Raw genomic sequence first — 25,450 nt, 5'->3', positions numbered from 1 at the left:
AATGGCCTTCTTTGTTAACAAGGCATGCAGAGAACAATTAGATTTTTTGTAACAGAGACAAAAGGTAATCAAAGCAACTATTCAGAACAGGAACATTATAGGCTGTGTGTCCTTTGTTTGAAACATAGCTGTAGTTTCAAAGTCTGACTTTTGATTTTGTGTTGAGACTGACTTAGGCTCTAATGCTAAAAAGTAAATTGAAGTGCATCTCTGGCTTTGATGCACATGCCTCTTTGAAGATTGTGATTCGGAAGAGCTCCCATTTTTGCACTACATTTGAGGTGTATTTTTGCTCTTGTAGATCTTTGAAGGTACAGATCAGTGTTCCTCACAGTTATTGTTCAGTGTTTACCAATGAATAAAAACATCATGAAAACTCCCAGGTGATGCATAAAATCTATTCATTTATAATGCGCTAAGCGAAGGGTTGGCTTTCTTTTCATTCTGTTCATTCTTTCCTTTCTTTCAGTTTGGCTGTTTTAGTAGAAGTTGTACAAGTCTGTTTTGTTTTTTCTTTCTTAAACAAGAAGCCTATTGACAACAGAGCTTTCATGACTTAGAAAGCATGAGCAGCTGCCTCATATTCCAATATTTTCTGAACTGTCAGCTGACCTCCCAGAGCAGACTGGGTCTGGAGGGTGCAGATCTTAAAAAGAAAGGACCCAAAATAACATGTTTCTGAGAAAATCTAATAAAAGGTGCTGCAGTAAAAAGCGCCCTGTTAACATTTTGTTGCCAGATAGGGTACATTCCAGCATCTTCACGATTCAAAAGCATATCAGTAAGATCAACCTGACGTGGCATACTGTTAGCATGGAATCCTTTGTGTAGATAGAAACATAGGGCTTATTTAACTTTATCGTCATCATATAATATAGGATATTATCACATCCAGAAATTATGAGAATTTTTTTTGGACCAGACCAGGTCTTAGAATTGAGTAAATACCACCTCAGTTGAACATGACATATTATGCTATGCCATTATATATTTTATAAATACTAAGCCAAAATTCAGATGCCACAATTGAAAAACGTCCTCAACAAGTCCATCCTACTGGACTTCAATATGACTTCAATAGGAATTAAGATGGTAAGTAGCATCCAGGTGCTGCTAATCAGGTACAACTTAATAATCTGCAAGAGAAACTACAAAAAAACCTATGAGCTACATCTCAGCCTCAGTTAGCATGCTAAATGTTAAAGTTCATGGCAGCACAGTTAGAACGAGACTGAACGAGTATGACAGGGTTGAAGGAGATAGACTTTTCTCTAGAAAGAACATGGCAGCATGGCTTAGGTTTGGAGAGCTACATCTAAACAGACAAGATCAAAGTGGAGATTTCAAACATGGTGATGATGGTGTATAAACGAATACAGAGAAACCTCAATGAACTGAAGAAGTGTTGAAAGAGTGAACCAGGATTCAGTCATAACTATGTGAAAGACTGATAATGTTAACAGAAAATTATTACTTCAAGTTATTGGTGGATCTAAAAGCTGTCCAGTCATGGAGTTAATTCAGCTTTTTCTGCATAATGACATTTTACATGGATTATGTCAGCCTGTTGTTGTAAAGGGCAATAAACTAAAAAAAAATCTCTTTTTCTGCTTCCTAATATGTTTATGTGTGACTTTTATCATTGAACAAACAATGCAGCTGAACTTTTTCTTGAAATGTTCTGATGTCAGTGGCATTTCTGTTTTATTGATCAGATATGAAATCAGTCTTTCTCAGAGGGCAGTCTCCTGAAAAACTGAATGCCAGCGTTGCTGACATTTTGAAGGTTTAAAAGTGTTATCATAGGCATTAGAGGCGTATGATAAACAGTTTAGTATGTTATTGTTGTTTGCGTTCGACCCTCTATCGGAGTTCTTTTTTCCCAACTTGTCAAGTTTTCAGTAACACCACACGGTGTGTGTTTCCAAGCAGAAATCTATATTTTTACAGTATCAAGCTCTACATATGGATTTTAGATTACTTTGGCTTACACTTTACATATTTATTACAGTTCCATGACACAGCTAAGTGAAATAAAGGTCACAGGATAGCATCAGTTTTTTTTTCTTAATTCAATTTTAGGTCAAATTTAAAATGGCTATCTTTACATTTAAATACATTGTGCCTCTCCAAAATGTATCTCCTTCCTTATATACAAGAGGCAATGCATGTTCTTACAGGCGAGGTAAGGGTATTGTGTAGTAGTTTGTTAAAGACCAGTGAAACTCAATGATATTATTGATCAAAGCTCTTCAAGCAGCCTCTGAAACCTCCAAAATCTGCTTGATTAGTTAATGGGAAATGTGGTTTTACTGAGCACATCAAAGCAAGACATTCATTTGCAGACTTTTTCCCATTTTCACTTTGCATCCAGTTGTATTGAAAAAAACAATTTCATAATATTGTTTGTCAGCTTTTCTGTCACCATTGTGTTTTGGGAGAGCAAAACAGCACCTAACAGGCTTGTTGCAGGCAGGTGAGGGAAATGATCAGCCATTTATTCATTAAACTAAAAGGGCTGTTGTGGCAGTCTACAAAAGATGAATCCAAAATACAGAAGTGAGCATGGCAGGAACAGAAAGGAACTTTGAAATACAGAAGTAGGAAATGGAAACAAAGACAAGCATTTGGCAGGCGTGGTGATTACATTTATTATTTAAACATTTATATTTACGTTACAATTATTTTACAGTATTAAACATATAAAGTCAATGTAGAGTAGAGTAAATGTCAGTTTTTAGTCTGCTGTCTGGGAACGGATTTATGAATTGTAAGTGGTGGCTGCTTTCTGGAGACCAATTAATCTGGTCAGAGGCTGTCAACAGGAACTGAAGTGTTTCACATGTCTGCTTGTGCAAGATGCACACAGTTTTATCATGCTTTAAAATGACTGTCAAACATTAGTTACTGGATGGTTTAACCAGTAAGTAGTAATATTTGTTTGTCCTTACATACCTCCTTTGATGGTCTTTGCTAAAATACCCATATGTTTTTTTATTTCAATATGCTTAAGGACGTGTCATGATGGTAATAAGCAGTCGACTCCACACTGAGCATTTCTGCCTTTGATCCCCAGCACCCTAAAGTGGGGCACCAGATGGTGTGCCATACATAATTATTCAAAAAGTATTCTATGGAAACAGGTAGGAAATGAGCAGAAACTTAAAAAGTAAATGAATAAATTGATAAACACTTGCTAGGTGAAATATATGCCCTAATATCTTGGCATAAAATATTGTCCAACAACAGATTGGACCTTTAGCTGCCAGTACTGGGTACTGTTTAGTCTGAATTTTTGTGCTTATTTGGACAATTGGCACTCTGGAATCCTGGTAAGAATGATTGTTTTGTAACCGTGATTTTGGAACTCTCCCAAGGAAATATCATCAACAACCTGAGAGGCAGACAGCAAGGGTTTCACATGCATCAAACTGAAGAAAGCGGAAGGAAGCTGCCAAAAGCACATGAAGATTAGAAAAGAGTTCTCGGAAATGTTTCATTTGTTTCTTTTAGACGTAAATGAGTTTTCTGTTAAACCAAAACTTTAATATGGCTTCTTTTTCCTGTCTCCATTATTTTTCTCTTGAACGGGAAGCTGTACAGTCTCAAATTGGTCTCCTTTTAAGTTGCAAAAGTTCTGAAATAAATATTAAACTTCTATCAGGGCTCTTTTTTGATCTTGGACAGAAATCAGAGATCTCCCTATGACGTTAATGTATTCTCACTCAAAACCTTTGTTGAACTTCATTCATGTCTCTCATGTTAAGCTCAGACAGAGGAAATGGAGAGCTCTCTGAGGCCCTCTCTGATCTCTTTAAGCATCACTCTCCTCACACACACTCTGTCGCTCTCACAGCTTACAGTGGGGTATTTGTTCAGAGCCATGTTGCTCCTGCATGAAGACAATGATACCTTTCTATCCCAGCAGACGAGATGTGATTAGAATTTAAGGGGATGAAGCAGAGGTTTTATCTGTTCAACAGATATATTTGCAATCCACAGAAGATATTGTAGTTTTATTAAAAGGTGATCACACTTGTTTGTATTTAAACTCCTGCAGTTCATTTACCGGTATTGACAGAGGCTATGTATACTGTGAGAGGCAGTAAGATGAAACTTGTTTTAATTTGCATCTTATGAAAGAATCTTAGTTCTCCACACTAAATGGTCGTAGGAGTGAGTGTTTTTAATGGATGTTTGTCTCTGTGTCTGCACTGGGATAGACTGGCAACGTGTCCAGGGTACACCCGGCCTCTTGTTCACTGGCAGCAGAGATGGGTTCCGACTCCCTGCAACCTTGAATTGTATAACACAAGTATAGAAAATGGATGGACGGTTGACATGTAGTCTACAGGCTGTAAGAGTAATAACTGTGACTCGTGTGCAAAAACACAACTTGTGTATGACCTGTATGAAGCCAAAGCTCATTTACACTATTGTATGCCAGGCATATTCATATTCATCAGGGAAGCATCGTAAACTATTAAAGACATTTTGTCTATTCAGGTTTGTTAAAGAAGCGCTTTTTTTTTAACCATGACTGAGTGCTGATTGGTTCCTAGGCTTGATCGTGGCCTAAGGCCTCTTATAAACCAAGCTGAAAAGCCATCAGGCACATCCGGGGCATCAGTGAATGTCTGTCTCACTTGTATTTTTAGGGTGAACACCCTGAAGCCATTGTATGACTGGGTGTTTTTTTTTTTTCTGTTTTTTTTACTGAATCAACTTGTAGAATTGGCACTGGGTCTGTTGGTGAGTGGTGAGAGGGCTTACTCTGATTTGCTGTTCGTAGCATCATATAATGTATGTCCTACTGCTCGCTTCTGCACTGGCACGCATTTTCTTATAGCACAGGCATAGACTGTTTGTCCTGACTGGCAGTTGGAAGTCGTCTTTGTAGTGGATTCAAGTGCAATTTTGTTCATTCAGATGCTGATGATGCAAGAAGACCCTCCAACCCAGCAAACATCCATCAGTGATATGAATGGAGCTCCTCTCACTGCAGGTTATTGTAAACTATCAATCAGTCGTAACTAGGTTCTTGGAGACAAATAATGTCATGTCTGTACAACCAAAACTATGTATTGTTTATGTTTATTTATTTGAAATTGATTTTAGTTACATTGTGAACATAAAACATGGAAAATTAAACAAAAATATTTTGTGCCTATCCATGGCCTGTGGTTGGAGGGGCGCACTGCTGAGAGGACTCATGGGAGACTGGACAGTTGGTCTTTATAGTTTACATGACTTAGTTAGTCTATTGGCACTTGAAGTGCTGCAACAATCAGTTACAAAATCAGAGATGTGATATGTAAGGCGATTTGATTAGTTATAACAGCTTTGCTGCTGCTTGAAAAAGTTGAACTGTTCGCAACTTTCTACCTCACTCTACACGAGCAAAGCGAATTTTTAATTCAGCGTGAATAAGAAGTGAGATCATCAACACCTGAAAGACTTACGTGTAAATCCAGATTAACTGGGTGTGTGCCACGCAAACGATCCATCCATCCAATTTTTTTTTAGTCCGTTTATCTGAGGTCGGGCTGTGGAGGCAACAGGTCGAGGAAAGAAACCCAGACATCCCTCTCCAGCTCTTTCAGGGGCATCCTGAGGCGTTCCCAGGCCAGAAGGGACAAATAACCCTTCCAGCGAGTCCTGCGTCTGCCCTGGAGCCTCCTCCCAGTAGGACGCATATGAAAAACTGGTCCATCTCGAGAGTTATCTATAAAACCCATTAATACCTGAGAAGATGCAATTTTTGTAAATGTGACAACATAACATAATGATAATTATCAAAAGTGTTGTCCAAGTAAAGTAAACCGTTATGGTACTGTGTTGATGTCACAACTCAGCTTTACTTCATGGTATCCTGCCCTGTAAAACAGTCAACATATGCTCTATTCTCAGTGTGCTGAATCATGCACATGTATATGACTCTCCTTATGTGAAAGGTATCCTGAATTTAAAGTGTTTTTGGGTGCAAATTCAGATCTACTATTTCTGTTTCTTTCAGATGCTGTATAATTGTTTCCTGTTTAAAATTATGTTTACAAGCCGCTATTTAAAGCAACATTGTAGGCCAAGTGAATGTACACAGTCTGCTTGCAGACGGTTTTCAGACTGCATGTTGCCTGGGAAAGGCAGTGAGGACAGTAAAATTAGGTGAACTATGCCAGTGACCCACAGGATATACAGTCTAAAGGTCTGTCTGCAGACAAACATTCCCACAGCACTGAGACAGTGTTGGAGGCTAATGAACTGAAAAGTAGGTTTGGGCCCTTTACTGTTGATGAGAACGCATCGTTTACTAGCACCTGCTTCTAGCTTACAGCTACTCTGCCAAACTGTTCCCTCTCATATCAATAGAGTAACTATCTATATCTATATATAGAGCTGGAATGTTTTAGGTATGACTGGAAGAATATCTTCATTATGTTTGCATTTACTGCATTGAATTGCACACCAGATGCTGTGGTTTTGATGACAGGTAGCATACCTAAATACACTGTAGTTTATATGATTGACTGAGTTTATATCATAACTCTTGTAAGCAACAACCAGCATGAAAGTGTGTCCTTAGCCAACATACAGAAATGAACCCTTCACAGACATCCTGTTGAAGCCTTGATAGTTGAACCTCTGTGAGTGCTTCTTCTTGTTCAGGGTCTGACTCCGGTTCAGCCTGATATAGTTGCTAAATAGCTTCTTCCTACTGTGGTGTGAGTAGCTGCCGGCCCCACAAGAAGGATGGGTGTGAACAGGTGAGTACCGAGTACTAAGAAATGTGGCAGAGCTTATTTAAGTTTTCCTCCCCTCCGTGTTCAGATAGTTAGATCTCTGAGAAGAGCCGTATATTTTACTGTAATGGCCCATCGTTTAAATAGCAGCTTACCAAGAGTTTAGATAAAGATGAATAGGACATTAAGAAGTCAGGAGAGTGAGCATATTTGAGCTCATCTTCCTCTTCGTAGTAAGATAATCTGCCCACATGTTCCTCAGAAGAGCCACATATTTTACTGTAATGATACATCATTTTCCAGCGGAGGCTAAAACAGAAGGCCGAGCTTTTCTACAGCATCTGTCGAACAACATAAAATTATTATTATCTTCACAGATGGAATAGCAGAATCCACTTACTTCATAAGACAAAGATTTTATGAAGAAGGCTCTGCTGAATCCAAATTTAACATCATTAGATAAATGACTGAATATGAAAGCAAAAGGGTTTGGAAAGCCTCATTCTCAGCTAACATTTACTATGCTGGAAGACACAGAAACCACTTTGGTTAATTGTAGTATATTATCCATCTGGCTCCAACACTGGAGTTTTTGTCTGAACTATCCAACATTTTTTCAAATCTAAATTAGTGTTTTAAACTAATCAAGTCAATATGATGTATAATCACAGCATTCATGTTGATGATGACAATGACAGCTATTTCATTCAATTCTTTAGAGTCAATGCAATGTTCTCTTGTGACAAAACTTACCCACTCCAATAAGCACACACTTATTCTTGTTTTTTGTCATATGGTGCAGAAGTAAAACAGTCGGGGCGCCTCATTTACAGAGACTACAGCTCCTCGTTGGCCTGGGTTAGAGACCCCGCTCAGGCCCTTTGCTGCATGCCATCCTTTACTCAGTCTGCCCCCAATATCTAGCAACTTTCAAATAAATACCACTGGTACCAAAAATAAAACACCTGTGAATCCTTACTGATCATTTCTATATAGAGTTCAGATAAATGATCTGTTAACTTAGGCATGTATCAAACAGCGCTGTGGCCAGATTTTTCTAAATTATTTTCCTCATTTCCTACATCCTCATCTGTGAACGCCGAGGAGAGCAATTTGACTGTCTGATGGACAATGCAACAGACACTCAGTGTTTGACTCTTTATGTTGTTCAGCTGCTAAAATAACAGAGTCATGATTAGGAACAGATACAGTTTGAAACAATTTAGTTCTATCTCAAGACAATAGTTGCATAAACCATTAGATTTCTTAGAATTTTATGACTTTCGAATATCATTGCCCATCCCTGATGTCTTTTTTTAGGTTCTTCTCTTGTTGAGAATTACCTTCTGCTTCAGACGTTTGAAGCCAGATTACTCCAATATTAGAAATGCTAAACAGAATGTCAATAGAGTTGGACTAAACAGTGGAGGCAGTGTCATTTGCTGGCAGGCTTAGATGTGGGTGGAGGCCAGATTAACATATATATAAATCCCTGTTGACTCAGTTAGACATGTTAGTCATATTCACAGCCATTTGAAAGCCATTTCATTTTTTTTACTGCTCCGTTCAAGCCACACACACAATCAGTTAATAATTTCCTTCCTTACATATGTACTTCTCAGGTTTCAGTGCCATTTGATTGATTGTCTTTGTGTTCCTTGTGATGCCAGTTGTGTACACGATCTTTGCCTGTCAGTTTTTCTACAAGTTAAACAGTTGCCTGTCCAGCCTGCTGATTTGTTTCCTGTTAAAAAAAATAAATAATTTAGGACTTTTACATTCAATCTGTGCTGATCAATGCATCTCAGTCTATTCCAGATCCATAGCCATCAAACCCTGTAACTGATATAAATAAGCAGCTATTTAGTAACAAATTCGCCATCAGCTTAAAAGCCATGGTGCTCACTGAGTGATTCTCCTGCTCCTATGAGCAGATTCTAGTAGCTTTAACACACAGGCTCAGATTCCCAGACATGGAATTAATCTGGCTGCTTTTAGGACAAAAGCTTTTTAGTGCTCTGTTGGTTTATTTTTCTTTTTTTTCAATGGTGAACTTCATGACACACAGTATCTGTCACTAAAAAAGATACATAGTGGTGCTGATACATTGATGGAATTTTGTTCCAAAAGTCCCTGATCACGTAATAACTCATCTGTTTTTCTGAAGACTTTATCATATGAAATTTTTGCCGTGGCCTTAACAATGTATGTTGGATGGTTCCCCAACTTTTCCTTCATCAGTGAGAGGAGATCTCTAATGAGCTCATCCCACATCACCCAGCGCCTCCCAACACTTCTGCGGGTCCCTGCTGACTCTGCAGATCTGGTTCCATATTGTAAAGAACAGAAAGAAAATAATGATCTTACTTGCTAACTCAAACTCACCCAGTGACCATTTTTCCCAGTGGCATGAATTGTGAATGAGATATCCCATAAAATGGGATAAAATGAATTAAGACTGATGTCCTCTCATACTCAAATTTGAGAGAGAAGAAAATAGGAGTCCTGCCTGTGAGAGAGCTGTCTCTCCCAGGGGAGGAGACCGGTCTGCCTCACTTTCATCCAGAACCTGTAACCACAGCAGGAGACCTTGTCCAGGGGAGTGTTATCTCCCTAAGAAATTGACTTACTCTTACTTACTCTTACTCTCAGTGCTGGAGCGCTAAAGACACCACCACTCTGCTTTGATCATTTTTGCAGAAGCCCTGATCATTATCTTATTAAGATGTCCTAGTGGCTGCTGCACCAAACCCTGGCTGGTAAAAGGTCTTGCTGCCCTGGTGTCTTCAAAGAAGACGCATGAAAAAAAATTAACTCAGTGTATTGGTCTGCTTATGCTTGCGATGTCTCTTGGGTAAATGGCTGGCACAGCGTCACACTTTACAATTAATCTAGCTGCAAATACAAGCTCTTTATGGGTCAAATTTGGCTACGCTCACACTGCAGGTCTTAATGCACAATTACGATTTACTGCTCAAATCCAATTTTTTGTTTGGCAGTTCACATTATCTCTTTAAATGTGGCCTGTCTACGGACTGCTGTGTGAACAGCTCACACTCCTGAAGTGACCCGCATGCACAGTTGATCATTGATGACATCACACCCATAGACCACGGCACAATGGTGTTTACGGAAGCATCCATGGCAACGGCAACCGGTACTGCAGGACTGTATGCCTTAATGCTAAAAATAGTGGCAGCTGGAAAATCTGTGAGCGGGTGACATCACGACGGAGGAAGAGGAAGAAGAAAATTCAGTTAATGATGGCTCTATGCGGAGCCATAATAACCGCAACATCCGCCCAGAGAAGTATTTGGATGCGGCGTCGGAGCCAGGAGTGGTGGGATCAGGATGTGGCTGGTTACACGGAGCAGGAATTCTTCCAACTTCAGAATGTCGAGGAATACCTTTCATCACATTTGTCAGCGCCTCTTTGTTAGAAGATCCATCTCCTTGAGAAAGCAAGTGGGAGTGGTGCTATATTGGTAGCAACGGGGGCGGGTTACCGCACCTTGGCCAACCTGTTTGGCATCGCAAAGTCCTCCATTTGCGCTATTGTGCCTATCCCCGCCTGTGGCACACTTAATTTTCTTTTTTTCAATGAACTTTATTTGTCATTCATTTACAAAACAGTGCAGCGCGGGTCAGAATGACATCATAGTCGCATTAAATGCGACCTGGCTGTTCAGATTGCAGTTGCATAAAAAAAAACCAGATACATATCCGATTCAGTACCACATTTAAAAGTAGCCTGATTCTGATTCGAAAATGTCAGATTCAATGCGACTTTTACTGTTCACACTGTTAAAAGCAAATCAGATGTGGGTCACATATGAGTGAAAAAATCGGATTCAGGTCCCTTGGAACTACAGTGTGAACGTAGCCTTGTGAAGCAGCTCCCTGAAAATGAAGGCTGCTGACCCATGTCCTCGCTGGTATTTTTGATGGGAAACTGGCATGTCTTCAAATGAACTGAATCAATTTCTGCTGTAGTTTCTTATCTTTTGATAAGATATGAAATCTTTTCAATTTTATGCTGCCACAGTCGTTAACAGAATATATCACACCTGCCATTTTACCAACCAGAGGAAAACAAACTTGCTTCTCCACCTCACTTGTCTCAGCTTCTCCTCTAACTTGTTGGAGCCCCACCAAGTGGTCAGGATGGGTTGGTGCTGATTCCTACAGATATTCTACGAAATAGTCAAGCTATTCAAGGCATTGTTTTGTTGCACATAAGAAACATTTTATGAACATGTTAATAAGATTTTTTAAAAGGTAGATTTTTAGCACATGGGAACTTTAAGAAAAAGTTACAGAGTGGGATTAGGGACAGTGGAAGTGGTGCCCATGTTGTCCAACTTGAGGTTTTGTTCTTATACACTGAAATAAAGAGTTATTACAACACATTTCCCTGGTCCTTCCACCCTTTTGGTTTACTGTTACAAATGTAGCAGCTACAGAGGGTACGTAGTAGACAGGAAATTCTGTTTATTCGGATGCAGCTTTGACCTTTTTAGCCCCTTTAACGTCATAGAGTGTCTTTGATCTTAGTTACAGTCGAAATTCTGCACACTGGAATTTTGAGAACTGAACACATACTGAACATACACATGTATAAAAGAGCAGTAGGATGAATCATTCAGTGAATATTGTGTAAAGTGGCATTGTGAAGTCATGATTTGGACCACAGATTAGCTCAGCTGGGAAACTCAAGGTGCTTCATCATTCCACTATACCCAATCACATTGTACCCAGGATTAGGTCAACCCAAAGTGAACATTATTAGATTAAAGGTATGGATTGGAATAATTTACTATTTTAAAATGCACTGGAAATGCACAGCAAAGATACACATTTTTATGAAAAGAACACTTTCTACTTGAAAAATTAGTCTTTTTGACACATGAATAATGATGCTCCTCTGAGAATGCACTCAAAATGTATTTTTATAACCCTCTGGCTTTGCCTGTAGCACCACCCTCAATTTATTTTTCCATTTTGTTCACAACAAGATGTCAGAAAATTGCTTCTACAGTTATTAAAGCAGATGATTAAGCTCAAAGCCCTTTTTTTTTCTTTTATGTATCCCTTCTGAAACAGATGCCTTCAACATTAGACATCTGCTGCCTGCAATCACCCACAGCTTTGGGACTCCTGATTTACATACAAAAACATTTAAATGATCTTATCTGATGATGTTGATGAGACAGTTCACATGCAGACCGTGAAGACCATGATGAATAAAGATTCATCTTGATTTGACGGTGCATTCAGTACTTAAACAAAAAGAATGGTTGTCACACATTACAACATTACAATTTGTAATTTGTTAGTATTGCTGAGCCAAAATGGTTTAATTGTCTGTTAAAGCTATTAGCCTTCACATGGTTATGTTGGCATTGTTGCACTTGTATTTCAACAGGAAAGTGTGGGATGTTTCTTCTGTTTCATCCATCTTTTGTTTCTCCTCTGTGGTGCTTGAGGGAAGCAAGAGGACATATGATAAAACTATCCTTGCCCCCTTAAGAGTTTTTAAATGAGCACACAATAAGTAAAATACAGCAACAGTGGTGGGCTCTGAAATCATGAATGCTTGGTGAAGTGGAATGATTTACAACGGTCTGAGAAAATCATTATCTGCTCTGGTTTTTTTTCTTTTTCTTTTTCTTTCTGATGCTTCTTTTGCAAGTGCTGCGAGCAGAAGGCAGCACATTTTCAGGCTGTTGCTCGGGCCCCAAACTCTGCATAAAAAGGCACAAATGCATTCATTGGGTTGCCGTGTAACACAGCAAACATTGAGCTTTAAGGGGTTGCTTTCTTGTCCCCTTAATGACAGTTGGGAAAAGCATATTTCTGCAGGAGAGGAGAAACCATCTGTCTCTGAGATGAAAACATGAACTTTATACTCAGTATATGCCAAACATGCTCTTCGGTGGACTAAAAGATTGTATTCTGAACAACACTTAGCATTAGTGGTGAAGAAATTACGAAGAACTGAGTGTTTAAATCTAAAAATACCTGACATTTGTGTGAGAAAACACGACAGGCAAAAAATTATGGAGAACATGTCAATTCTAAAATGTTAAAGCATAATCTAGGACCACAATCAAAATAACGATGCAAAAAACAAAAAGGAGAATTTGCTATTTAGAGAAGTAATTAACTGAAACTCAATAAGAAACAAAAATCAATCAAAGCCACACTGAAAGTACAATGACATTGATTGCAATCCCCCCCCCCCCCCCCCCCCCCAAAAAAAAAACATCTCAATTTTGTGGATTAAATAAATCATTTATGTTTAATGAATCAAAGCATTTTAAAAACTGGGAGTTTTGCTGTAATACAGGACCAGCAACATGAATTTGGTTACATGTTGTAGCTGCTGGGCAGTAACCAGCAGCTTGGAAATAAAATTAAATCGAATTGCATTTGAAAAATCTCACAGCTCCACCTTGCCTCCTCTCTGAATGCAGTGCTGCAGGCAACAAAGCTGAACATAAACAGTGACAACGTTGTCTGACGGACTCCATCAATTGTGACAGCACAACTATTTGACTTCATTTCTACGAAGAGATTTCTGCATTTGAAAAGTGCAGAAATTGGAAGCTCTCCGGTTTCTGTTTAATCACACTACAGCTGAATTTCAGAAGGCATATTTCATATGCACATAAACAGTCATCAGTGAGGTGAGTAGAAGACTTGGAACACAAACTGGCCAAAACAAACTCATAACCACCTGCTATTGGCTGATGATAATTTACCTTTTTCTAATTTAGCTGCCTTCAAATAAAAAGTGGTGTAAGCAAAAAATATCTGATGGTTATCCCATAAGTTAAAAAGACTAGATTTGGCCAGCCATTACAAATGATTTGAAATATACGTGTAGAGTAATCCACCATACAGCAATCAACTAGAAAATTGTCTCCCACATGCTGCTGATCTAAATTGTCTGGCATTGGAAATGTCAGGGCATTTCTGAGGTTTTCCTGCGGAGTCCTGGAAGAGGACGTTGGCACTTGATTCCTTTGGCCAGCTGCATCAAGCGGATGCTTGATTGCGTTGGGGTACTGGGAGTTTCGAGGCTCTGTGAACATGTTTGGCTCTGTCTTGTGTAAACTGAGCAGTTCCTGAAGCCGCTACCATCAGGCAGTTCTGTTACCTTGGGGAATGTGCTTAAGGGATAGAAAGTGTCAAAGTAACATCCACATGAATGCCAGGACCAGCTGAGCCTTACACTATAAAAAGATGGTGAATGTCCCCCACTTTACCCGTCTGTGTTCTAATGCAGCTGAAGCTCAGGGGGAAGAGTAGTTAGTCTCAGAGTAGAGTACTAAACCACATATTGCCTCCTAATGTTTTCCTCAATTGGAAGTCACTTTGGTAAAAAAAATAAATAAATAATAAGATGCAAATGTAAAATGTTAAAGCAAAAAAATGATAATACAGACAGTTACTATAGAACAGCTATCATTTTATACTTAATTGATCATATCTAATGCGGCAAAAAGTAAAGTCACATCAGTTAAGTTTGGAAAGTGCAACTTACAGGTTAGCAATTCCACTGACTTAATGTAGATTAGCGTGTTGCAAGAACTTGGTTTCTAAAAAACTAGTCTATATATTCACTATAATAATGTTTATACTGCGGATCAACCTGCATATATATATGTGTGTGTGTGTATATATAAATAAATAAAGACAGAGAGAGAGAGATCTAATAAGCTGCAATTTGAACCTGCTTTGCTGCTTTAGGGCTGCTGTTTGTTTATTACAGTTGACCTTGGTTCTTATATATATATTTAACTTACTTAAAGCAACACTAGAGAAGTTTATGAGCCTTAAAACTTTGGGCTTCTGACTCATTTTGAAATACTTTGGCTTTTGTAATGCACAGAGGTGTTACATGCAACAACAGTAGTGGGGAGCCAAAGAGCAAAACATTTGCCATATTCTCTCGTGTTACTTTGAAGCATTCACCTTCACATTCATTTACTGTACAGAATATTCTTTTGAAAAACAATTGGACACAGCTTCTCACTTTGCTTCTGAATGGTTTTATGTGTGCAAACATCTATTTCTTTCAACACAGCATTATAAACTTCCTTTTGACTATACCTTAATAGAAGGGGGCAACAGACTGAAAGTACATTTCAAATATTACATTTCCTTTAATCATTTCTCTGAAACAGATGTTACTCTGATATAGTTTTCCGGGAATCCGCATCGTGTCCCCTGCCAGGAAAAGCATTAATATTCCAACCTGTTCTGATATATGTTTGGTGTATGAGTTTAACTTGACGTTTAATTTTTGGAGCTATAACATCACAGCATGATCACAACTGGTTTTAAATCTGGTTATTAATTTTGTAATTGTTTAACAGTGTACTCTGATGGACCTGATCGAAGACGCTAAAGTCTGGCTCTCTGTCACCTACAGGAACAGTTTGTCTTCGTGATCAGCGGCCGTTTAGTTTCTGTCAGACTCTTCGCTGGCTCGGCCGTTGCCACCTGTCCAATGCGCAAGCGCAGTGCTGCAAGACCTGCAGCCAGCGTTCCAACTCCAGCAGTGCATCTCATCACTGAGGTGCAAAAGGCAAACTCTTCACATGCTTCATCAACTGGGGACACCGATTGCTCCACAGGGTGAAGAATTAAAGTCATTAAGTAGAATCAACAATCTGAGCCCTCTCCTGAGCAACAGACTAATTATGGATCAGACACTCCGAGACTCTGCGTGTTTGTGTGACGTTAATGTGCAGGGCTCAAAGCAGAAGACAAGAATGTAAATATTTTTTGCACTTTTGATACGACACAATTTGACGATATCTGTGTAGCAGAAAGTAGGGTGTTACATAAGATTAGATGCTTTCAGTGTAGCTAGTTTTACAATGCATTATTACGCGTATAGTCAAAGCGCTCATTCACCTTTATGGTTGTTACAGTGGTTTTATTTTATCGGCAGCAGATACTGTACATTTCACAGTACTTTTACATTGTACAAGTCTTACAAAACTAAACCTCTTGTGATTCACGAGTAGCTGATCATTTGCAAAGAGCCCTTTCCTCTTGTAATTCTTGTCGATAACGGCCTGCTGTTCTTCTGTTGAATTTGACTCTTGTTGTTCTGTGGGTTACACGAATTTTACACACTTGGAGAGTCACACAAAACAACATGTATTAGGGTAAAAACGTGTGAGCCTCCTGTAGCTTTCAGAAGAAGGAAAAAAGAAAAAAGAACGGATCTTTGTATGTTTTGTTTGAAGCATTTCTTTAGCTTTCAAGGAAACACAGAAATTAGCCACCTGGAACTCTCATTTATCAACTAACTGTGAAGGATCTCCATCCAGGGACACTTTATTACTGACTTTCTTTAAACTCAACCACTTGATGCTACCCCCACGGACCATTACAAGGAAGTCTGTTTAAATTAATGGTCACTGAAGCAGAACCCAGCAGACGAAACAAAAATAATTCAAAAACAATAATACAAAATTGTGGAGGAATAGGCAGATAGAAAACTACCTGCAGTGTTTATATCAAACTCTTGCTGTGCTCATGGATGAGAGAAATCAAAAGTGTGTAACAAAAACAAATAAAGTTGCAGTTTTGATTAAAGATTTTAATGCTGTTTTAACTCTACAACAGAAATGGAGCGTAAAAAGTTCTTAGAACCTATAGAGCCACAACAGCCATGAATGGAAAATGTGCCAAACATTAAACCACCAGGCTGGAATTGTTGAGATTTTTGTCTTTTTTTTTAAAGAAAAGGTCCTTGCAGGTCAGTTTCACATCTAAACAGTTGAACTCCATTCAAAAGACAGCTGCAGCCTGTGGGTCTGAGAATAAAACTGATGTGGAAATGCCTTATGGTGCGTTCAGACCAAACACAAAGTGTATATTTGCCACGCTTTACACGCCAAGGGAGCGTTTTTGCTGCATTTGCCAACAAAAGTGTTTAGGTTGACATGCTAACTTTGCATCTTATTTTAGAGCAGACCATAGACTGTGTGTAACAAGTGGGCATAACTAGCATGGCATCGCCAGTGGTTTACAGACTAACGCTGTATATCCTTAAAGTTTTTATTTGGCTCTCACCGTCCTGTTCTTTGGAGCCAAAGTGATCACATTTGGACAAAGAATGTAGCATACTGGCTATGTACATCTATGAGTTGAAACTTGTATTTGTACTCATGATTTTTGGTTTTTCAAACAGCATCCAAAAGACTTTACATGCTGAGTACTGTTCTTACTGCAGCTCTCTAAACTGCTCACGTCCACATCTTGACAGGCCAGCTGTGGCTTGTCAAAAAAGCTCGGGGAAAGGCATCAGCAAATGGTCAGGCTGTTAACTGTGGACTACAGCTTGTAAACGGGGAAAAAGAAAGAAAAGAAGCTTTCAAGATGATGTTGCAGTAACAGTTGTGTATCCTCACACACTTTTAAAACTCACTACACAAAAGATACTGCAGGAAATACTTGGTGCTAGAAGCCTTACGGGCTCCATACATGTTTGGTATCAGGTATTGGCGGGCCCAGTGCCTTATTTACTTGAGTACTGGATCATTTGAAGTTGTTAAATGAGTCAAATTCTTTTCAAAGTGCATGCTTTTGAAGTTATTGTGAAATTTAACTCTAAGCGAAGGGGTATCAAATAACACATTGCATGATATTAAATGATTTGAAAAGAGAATCAAGGAGTTAAGTACATGTCATATTTTATACTTGTGCAGGAGTTACATTTTTTATTATCCTCTGTTATCAGAATGTTCGTCCTTTCTTCTTGTTTCTGCTTTCATTGAGTTATCCCAAGGACTAATTCGTTGTGTTTTCAATAGGAGTTGAAAAGTTAATCAATATTTTCAGTGCAGTTCAGACTTCATATTTTCCTTTATTTCCTTATGTTTTTGTACATCTAATATTAATCCACACAGCCCTGATGACACTCATGTACACGTCCTCAGGCCTGAAGTGAAATCTTTGTGCTTTTATCTTTCAAAACTGATTTGACAAGAATTTTTTTCCAACATGTAAAAGACAAAAGTTGACAATAAAAGCAGGTTTCAAATATCAACTGTTTTTATTTATTATTCATATTATTTTCAGTGGCTTAGAAATGTAGCTTTAGTGAAGAGTTAAAGTGTTATTTTAAATGAGGAGGTTTTAGAGTGATTTATTTTATTTTTTTTAATTAAGCCATAGATCTCAAAGGGTTCAATAAAAATTAACTTTACCACTTAACCAACCAGTTTAGAAACCATTTATTGTGGATAAAACATAAATGATGTGCACACGTGCTTTTATCAGGCTACTGTATAAACACTGGTTTGAATTGAACTATCTTTAAATGCCTTGAGGTGGCCTTTGATGTGAACTGGCGATATACAAAAAAAAAAGTCAAATTCAATGCATTTTTACATATTGGATAACTATTCAAGAGGCTACTCTAAAAGATAATTTGCTTTGAAGTCTTTTTTTTCCATATTTTGTGCAGTCACATTGTGTGAATGGGGATGAGGGAGATGATGGTGCTACTGGGGTCACCTGAGCCAGCCTAAGATTTCTGAGGCTGCTGGAATTCGCAACGCCTCCGTATGGCACGAGTTGCATGATGATAGAGCGCGCCTCCTCAGTGGCGTATCTCTCCATTGTGCCGGGTATGGAATGAGAAGTATACAGCTGTGGAAAACAAAATCGGGGTCTGTTGTGGTTCTCTAACTTTCATGTGCTGGGAAAGTTCCTGCGTTTCGTTTATTTCAAAGCTGTGGGGGGACCCGTGTACAGTCTGTAATTAAAAAAATGTCGCAGTGCTTTGAAGGTTTGCATGAAATTACATGTGAAACGTAGAATATGGAAAAGGTGCCACTTAAAAGCTACCTGCGCTTTCTGCGCATTATGTAATGCAATGCAACGTGCACGCTGTAGAAATGTGAGCGCGTGCAGACACACTTCCGCTCACATGCATACATTCACACACCCGTACTCAAATACCCGCACAGAACTAATGCCTCAGAGCTCGTGTGGAGAGACGAGAGGGGAGATGGAGCTCAAGTGCCCTCTATCGGAAAAAGCAGGTTTTGTCTCCATTTTCCATATATGGTAAAAAAAAAAAAAAGAAAGATAAATGAGAAGATGCATGTTTAATGCTTTTTATTCGAGCAGGATCGAAAAGAAGGGATCTGCATGGGTTTCAATGTGCACATTTTTGTACGTAACCTTAACGTGAATATTTTAAGACCACGTTGTTTACAATAGGCTAAAAAAAAAATAGAAAATGAAGAACACTCAAACATTCACATAGTAGCATAAATCATCAAAAATATGCACGAAAAAAAACGATAAAATATGCGAGAAATTAAAAGCCAAGAACACAGAAATGTGTGTGGGTACAATAAAGGGTTCATCTTCAATCTTCTGTCAATAAAAACAATCGAAGAAAATCAACATTTCAGTCCTTCGTGTTGGACACCCATTGTTTTACATGGTGAGATGAACTGATTTCATTTTACAAATAAGTTAAATCAAATTTAGGAGACTGCTAACTTTTGAACATCTCCAGCTGATTTGATTTGAAGTATAAATGAAGCCTGTGGGGGCAAAAGCAAATAATCAGGATTGCTCATATGGATGTAATTTCCACTCTCCAGAAAATAAGCAGATTCTTTGATGAATGAACTCAGCTCTGTATTAATCTCATATAAGATCTGCCTGCTGCCCCCTTCTTGTTTCCACATCTTAGACATGGCGTCACTATCTGAAACCCATCCACATTCTCCTCAGCACTCTGTAATTGGGGTGATTTGGTCCCATGACTTTAGCTTCATAAACCCAATTGGAAAAGTCACAACATTATCAATCTTTTATCCGCTGGGTTTTTTTCCAGAAAGCTTCAAATGTTCTCCGTCTGCCAAGAACGATAAAACGAATGCCCAAGGTAACGCATTTAATTAGAATATTTTCACTGCTCTGAGCAGATGTGGAGCACGTGGGGAGGAAGGCTGCAGATGCACATCAGGTTCAAATTATGAATAGCTGTTTTTTGGAATGGATAAATACGTTATCACACCAGACAAAACGCAGACATCTGTAAAGCCACAGAAATGCCTTTGCAGTATTCGACAGGATGATAAGTGCAAAAAAAATGTGGTGTCTCTGCCCCCCCTCCAAGGAATGCTGAACAAAAGGTCACCCAAGGAGCTAAACAATGTGACACCATGCTAACTCACAGCCATTACCTTGCAAAACATACCCAGAACAAACTGTAAAGACACCAGGCAAAACTCAGCAGGCTGCTCTACACGCGTGTTTCAATTTTTACCAGAGAGGTTTCACAGATGAGGACTGTATATGCAAGTATATGTCTTATAAACCTCTGTAAAACCACCAAAGACATCAAAAAGGGACCCCTGATATAGAAGCATATGGAAGCACCTCACACACTTTTTACGTGCTGTCAAGTAACATGGTGACCAAATGTTATGTCGCCCCTTTCATGTCAGGGTGGCTCATCCTGTGTCATGATGGGAAAAACGCAGGAAATGTAGGCTTACTCCTGTGAAATGTGGCGATTAGTGGGAAGTGGAAGTAATGGGAAAAGGTGCTAAAGTGGTGAAATGAAAGGCAAGCCGGAGGTGGATGTTTGGCAGAGATTTGTTTTTAAAAAAAGAAATCTATTTTTAAGTTATTGTTTTTTAGAGTTTTAGAGTTGTGCTTTTTATGACTAAGTCGGTTCCCAAGCACAGCGTTTAAAACATGTAATCCAAGTGGCTCATATGATGCTTTGCTGTCTGGCTTAAATGACATATTGTCCCAGTTACTGTAGTGGAGAAAAATCCTCCTGATAGCAATGAGTTTGCCAACTAAAATCCCTAAAAATCCAGTTGTAAACTTAATCTAATACCATGTCAGTTGACTGAATTACAGAGAAGGCTCTGGAGAAAATGCAGTCGCTTGCTGTCACATGCAGTTATTTATTTACCTCGACTATTCCTACAAATTAAACTTAAGAAAGTGTATTTTTGTGATCTTTAAAAGAAAACTTTTTAACTTGAAGACCTTAATGCAGATTAGAAAAATATGCAATAATTCATGTATTCCAGTTGAAGCCTTTTTAGTACAGATGTTTAAAAGATGCAATGTCAAACCATATCACCAAAGTCTGTCATTGAGGAAATCTGCTCAAGTGGTAAGAGCAAAGAGGATGTGTTTAAATTAAATCATTTAGGAAAAAACAAAAGCAAAGAATAAACAATGCTGGCTGCCAGCTTCAGTTACAGTTAGTATCACATCAGGTTGTTTGGAGGTGGTTTGTTTGATTCTTCTTCGAACAGTCAGTAATCGACCGGTGGCAGCGTCACCATTTGGGCGAACTCTTCATAGTTGATGATCCCATTTGACTTGATGTTTGCCTCTTTGAAGAGCTCATCCACTACAGAGAGAAGACAGCAAACAGCTTCATAAGTGGACATGACAAGAAACGAAGGCCAGTTCTCTACCCCGATTACTCAGAACTCGGAGGAGGACTGCAGTCAAATAGTTTGGAGTTCGGGAATCGGGAGGTTTGAACACATTTCAGTCTTTGCATTGAGCCGGAGAGTAAGTGCGGTGGCTGTTCCTGAAGTTCTGCTTTCAACAACCAAACAGATTAAAACCTATATATTAAACTTAAAACGTGATTTCACATTACTAACACACACACACTTTATATCAGAAATGTTGCTTTTGACTCCATTTATCAACAACCTGTTGGATCTTTGCTGCACTTTAAGTAACACGATGTACTGTTGATTAAACTTCAAAATCATGTCTGTTTTGTTTTTAGCTGGTTGTCTGGTTTTTCTTTCTATTTTTGTTCTGTTTCTTCTTCTTTGCTCTTCCTCTTTCCTTGTCCCCCGGTCCGGTACTATTACATGTGAAATATTGTAACAAAAAAATTTAAATAAATAAATGGGCAGTTGATGGGGATCAAGGGGAGCTTTACATTTATAAAGCTTTCCTTGGCAAAGCAAATCTGTTTGGCATAAAAAGTATTCAGATTACAATTCTGCTGCCGTAATGCTGGACAGGACGAGGGGAAAATTAAAAAAAAATCTTCATCATCAGAAATCATCATTGTTGCTTTAATTCTGTCATGTGATGTATTTGATCAACTTTGCTCTGTCACTACTTCAGTAGAAGTTAGGACTTCTGCCATTTGGCTTCTCATAAACAGTAAATATGTCATTTTGCTGTTATATCATCCTTAACACAAGGATGACACACCCTATTAAAGTATTTCCCTGATCGGATTTCAATCACTTGTGATTTGGCATCCAAAGTAATTGTAATTTCTGGGCGAAGGTGTCCTGAATACTGAAAGAGGTGCATCACAGCACTAACAAAGAGCGCTTTTGCCTGCACTTCTGCTCACATAAGATGAACAGCTTCAAAGCACTGTTGTGCTCTGTCCTTGAATTAGCATCACTGTTCAGTGGTTCAGGGATTCACCAACTTGATGGATGCTCTCCCACCGAGAAGCGGTTTAGCTTTTTAACAATAAAGTGCTTAATGTGCAAAGCACCCACCCACTGACACCCTCCCACCGACAGCGCTTAGAATTACGAAGCCAGCAGCTGTTTGAATCCGTGAGCTTTAAAAACCTAAAAATCTACTTAGAGCTGATTTTAATCAGGCATCAGCATCCCTGTGGGAGTCCTTCCATCAAAAATCTCAGCTTGAGATTCGCGTTTTATGCTTTACTTCATAAAATGATCCGGGACATCATGGTTAACTTGTAAAAACATGCAAACAACCAAAGCCAGTATTCCAATGTGCCTTTGAGATTGCAGGAAATGTTTAAGAATCTGCAAAACGTTCTCAGAAGTAACTTTGTATTTTACAAATTAGATGAGAAAATTAAGAAAGGGGCAATGTGGGCTCTTTAAAATGTAACAAGCTCCACTTACAGGCTTACTAAGTGGCACAATTGATCTAACTTGTTTAAATAGTACAAAAGACAAACAAAACATTATGTGCCGTTCAGCTGGTTTCAAGGCTGTTCCCATTGTTTTTGTGTTCATTGCGAAGCTTTAGAGCTGCTGGAAGGTAGGTTTTGTTGCCTGTAAACGGAGCCGGGCTGTCCGTTTCCGTCTGTTTCCAGTCTTCATGCTAAGCTGCAGCACTCTGACTGTTGTCACGTCACACTGAACCGTGTCATCGGCTTTAATTAGTGCGTCATCAGGTAAAAATAAGCAGCTGAACAAATACACACATTTCTTAAAATACCCAAAATGTCCTAGTTGTTCTGGAGTTATTTCATTTCTCCCAGAGTTATCAGTACTAAGTCAGACATGCCAAAACATTTATATTCAGACATCGCTGCTTTTCGAGTGAGAAATGAAGTTCTCTTGAAAACAAACCCGACTGGTGCAATCCAATTACTCAAAGTGGTATCTGAAACAGCAAATGTTTGCTCACAGGGGAGGGAAGAGTGACGTTTGAGACTTACAGTAAAAACCAGGAGAGGAGCTATTGTACCCAAGTTTTTGAACAGCTGTGGAAGGAAATGAGTTTTTTGAGTTCTAAAGTTTTTAGCAGATTTAGGGAAGCAGCTTGTAATTGTCAGGGAGTTGCTGAGCTCTGCTTTGAAGCCAGATTATCGTGACCAACAGAGGATGCAGCAAATGTGACAGATGAAGGGGAAAAAAAGACGGCTATGGTGAATTTTCCAGCACAGTGGAGGAGAGAGTTTGCACAAACATACCTACGTTTAATGGGTAAATGCTTGAGTTCTGGTTTTATCTAACAATGTATTGTTGTCATGTAATGTTGAGGCAGTAAGGTTTTAGCACAAACAATGTTCTGCACTTTGAATGACACAATCTCACACTCTGCCATATGCTTTTTCACTTTTGGGATTTGTGGAAAGGTTGCTGCTAATTTCACATGGTTCATTGGGTATTGGTGTGAATGTTTAGGCTTAAGTTCATGCTCTAATTTCATTTGACAAACATCTGACACAATTCACTGCAACTCCAGTCGTGTGCCTCTTAAAATACTGAATATGCCCTAGAGTTATGTCATTAGATTTAATTGATAAGCAGCCTCTTGAAAAAAAAAAAACTTAGTTCTTTTGCTAAAGGGTAAAAAGAAAAAGTTTGTACCCTTTGCAGATTTCAGCTTTGCTCTCTTTTAAAGGGGGACAGTCACCTTCTTTGTTTGTGAGTTTCTCTCCTAACTTGGTGAGTTTGGCCCGCAGCTCAGACGCCTGGATGTATCCTTTCTGTCGCTTGTCGGTCATCCTAAAGGCCTCCAGGATTTCGGCTTTGGGGTTCTCCTGCTGCATCTGTCTGTGCATCATCGTCAGGAACGCAGAGAAGTCCAGCTCGCCTGATTTTTCTAAACACACATTATTTTTACACATATTTACATAAAGTTTTTTTTCATAATCTTTGCAAAGCTATTAACTGGATAAATTCACGGAGGTGTTGAAAAAGAAAACGTGTTTTGGGGAAGAGAGCTCTGCTCCTGTTTGCATGAACTTTCCTCTTTCCTGAGTGTCTGTACCCTCTGTAGGGTGTCTTGTTGTGAGTTAGGCACCTTTAATAACCTTTAAACTAAACTTGTGCTTATTGAAAAACTTTGTTTTATCAGCAAAGACTCCAGTTTATTTACCACATCACAACTCTTTATTTCAAATTGTTCAAGCTAAATAGAAGCTCCATGAAAACACACTAAGGCTGAGCTCCTTTTTTCTTGGCCTTTATGACAGTAACATTTCTAAACCCAGAAGACTGTGTCAGAGTAACGTGTCGAGAGACTGTATTCGGCCCACTAACTAATTTCATACACTGCACGTTGTACGTACCGATTTTGTGAACCTGTAGATGTCTTTCTATTTCACCGAGTGTGGGGCTTGTACCCAGGCAGCGCATAACTGTGATCAGGTCTTTGGAATCAATTTTGCCCTTTTGCTTTTTGTCGTACAAGGAGAAGCACTCTTTGAACTCTACAAAAGGGGAGAAAAATGTAATTACTACAACGCAGTTTCTTCCCTTGTGTTACTTAGTCTGGAACATCTTCGGTATTATTTCAAATGCATTAGCAGGTTAACTTTACAGCACAGGGAGACTGATCAGGGTCTGAATTTGATCAGTACGTACCACTCATTGAATACAGGTTACAGAGATAGAACAGTAATGGAAAAACATGGTTACTCTTACCATTGATTTGAGTTGGTGTGAAGAACTTAGCCTGCAAGGTGACAATAGTATTGTGACACTTGTTAAGTACACAAGACACAAAATAAATTGAAAAACACTAAAGAAAGCATTTCTTGCTCTTACCATGTCTGAAGCTGTTACGTTTCTTTCCAGGAAGGAGCGTCTCCTGCAGCTAACGTCACCAGTTCCCCCACCTGTCTAAAGTCCACCACCACTAGACTGAAAGGCAATTTGATATGTGTTGTTGTGGCAACGCTGATACCAGATCTACGTGCTTCATTATCCCGTCCTTTCCGTTACCACTCCTACAATCAAGGGAGCCTTTTATGGCTCCCTAGATTTTATCCATACAGCCGACAGATGACTGTTAAATTAAAGCACTCTCATGGTCAGCTAAAGTAGCTTTTTAACAATATTCAAGTACGAAATCGATTTTGAATTTTAGAGTTTGATAAACACTTAAATTTCAACCACCGAGGAACCCATTATTCCAGAAGCATTTTCCAAGTA

The 25,450-nt window shown here is 38.9% G+C and overlaps 3 protein-coding genes across 3 annotated transcripts in view; 1 reads left to right on the top strand and 2 right to left on the bottom strand.

Annotated features, from left to right (window-relative positions):
* The window catches only part of LOC140302211 (A disintegrin and metalloproteinase with thrombospondin motifs 7), a 116,235-nt gene extending 100,725 nt beyond the window's left edge, over positions 1-15,510 (top strand). Inside the window, exon 24 of the mRNA XM_072381026.1 lies at positions 15,181-15,510. Within this exon, the coding sequence (XP_072237127.1) occupies positions 15,181-15,326 (146 nt within the window). The 3' untranslated portion in view covers positions 15,327-15,510. The remainder of the gene's footprint in view (positions 1-15,180) is intronic.
* Positions 1-25,450, bottom strand: part of tdp1 (tyrosyl-DNA phosphodiesterase 1) — a 330,936-nt gene that overhangs the window by 270,725 nt on the left and 34,761 nt on the right. The window lies entirely within an intron of this gene.
* Positions 20,834-25,162, bottom strand: LOC140302471 (calmodulin-like protein 4). Its single transcript, XM_072381296.1, has 5 exons — positions 25,064-25,162; positions 24,941-24,971; positions 24,586-24,726; positions 23,928-24,116; positions 20,834-21,168 (listed from the first exon to the last, which is right to left on the bottom strand). The coding sequence occupies exons 1-5, from the start codon at positions 25,064-25,066 to the stop codon at positions 21,071-21,073; spliced, it is 462 nt and encodes a 153-aa protein (XP_072237397.1). The 5' UTR covers positions 25,067-25,162; the 3' UTR covers positions 20,834-21,070.

Source organism: Leuresthes tenuis, unplaced genomic scaffold (assembly GCF_036924035.1).
Source record: "Leuresthes tenuis unplaced genomic scaffold, fLeuTen1.0.hap1 SCAF_2, whole genome shotgun sequence".
NCBI lineage: Eukaryota > Metazoa > Chordata > Actinopteri > Atheriniformes > Atherinopsidae > Leuresthes > Leuresthes tenuis.
This window is presented reverse-complemented; position numbering and strand designations above follow the sequence as displayed.

Bases quoted from the DNA above. Each gene is read 5' to 3' on its own strand.
- LOC140302471 (XM_072381296.1), bottom strand. The intron at 24,727-24,940 runs GTAAGAGTAACC...CCCCTTTTGTAG, and splicing joins CACACCAACTCAAATCAATG to AGTTCAAAGAGTGCTTCTCC. The intron at 24,117-24,585 runs GTACGTACAACG...ATGTGTGTTTAG, and splicing joins TCTACAGGTTCACAAAATCG to AAAAATCAGGCGAGCTGGAC.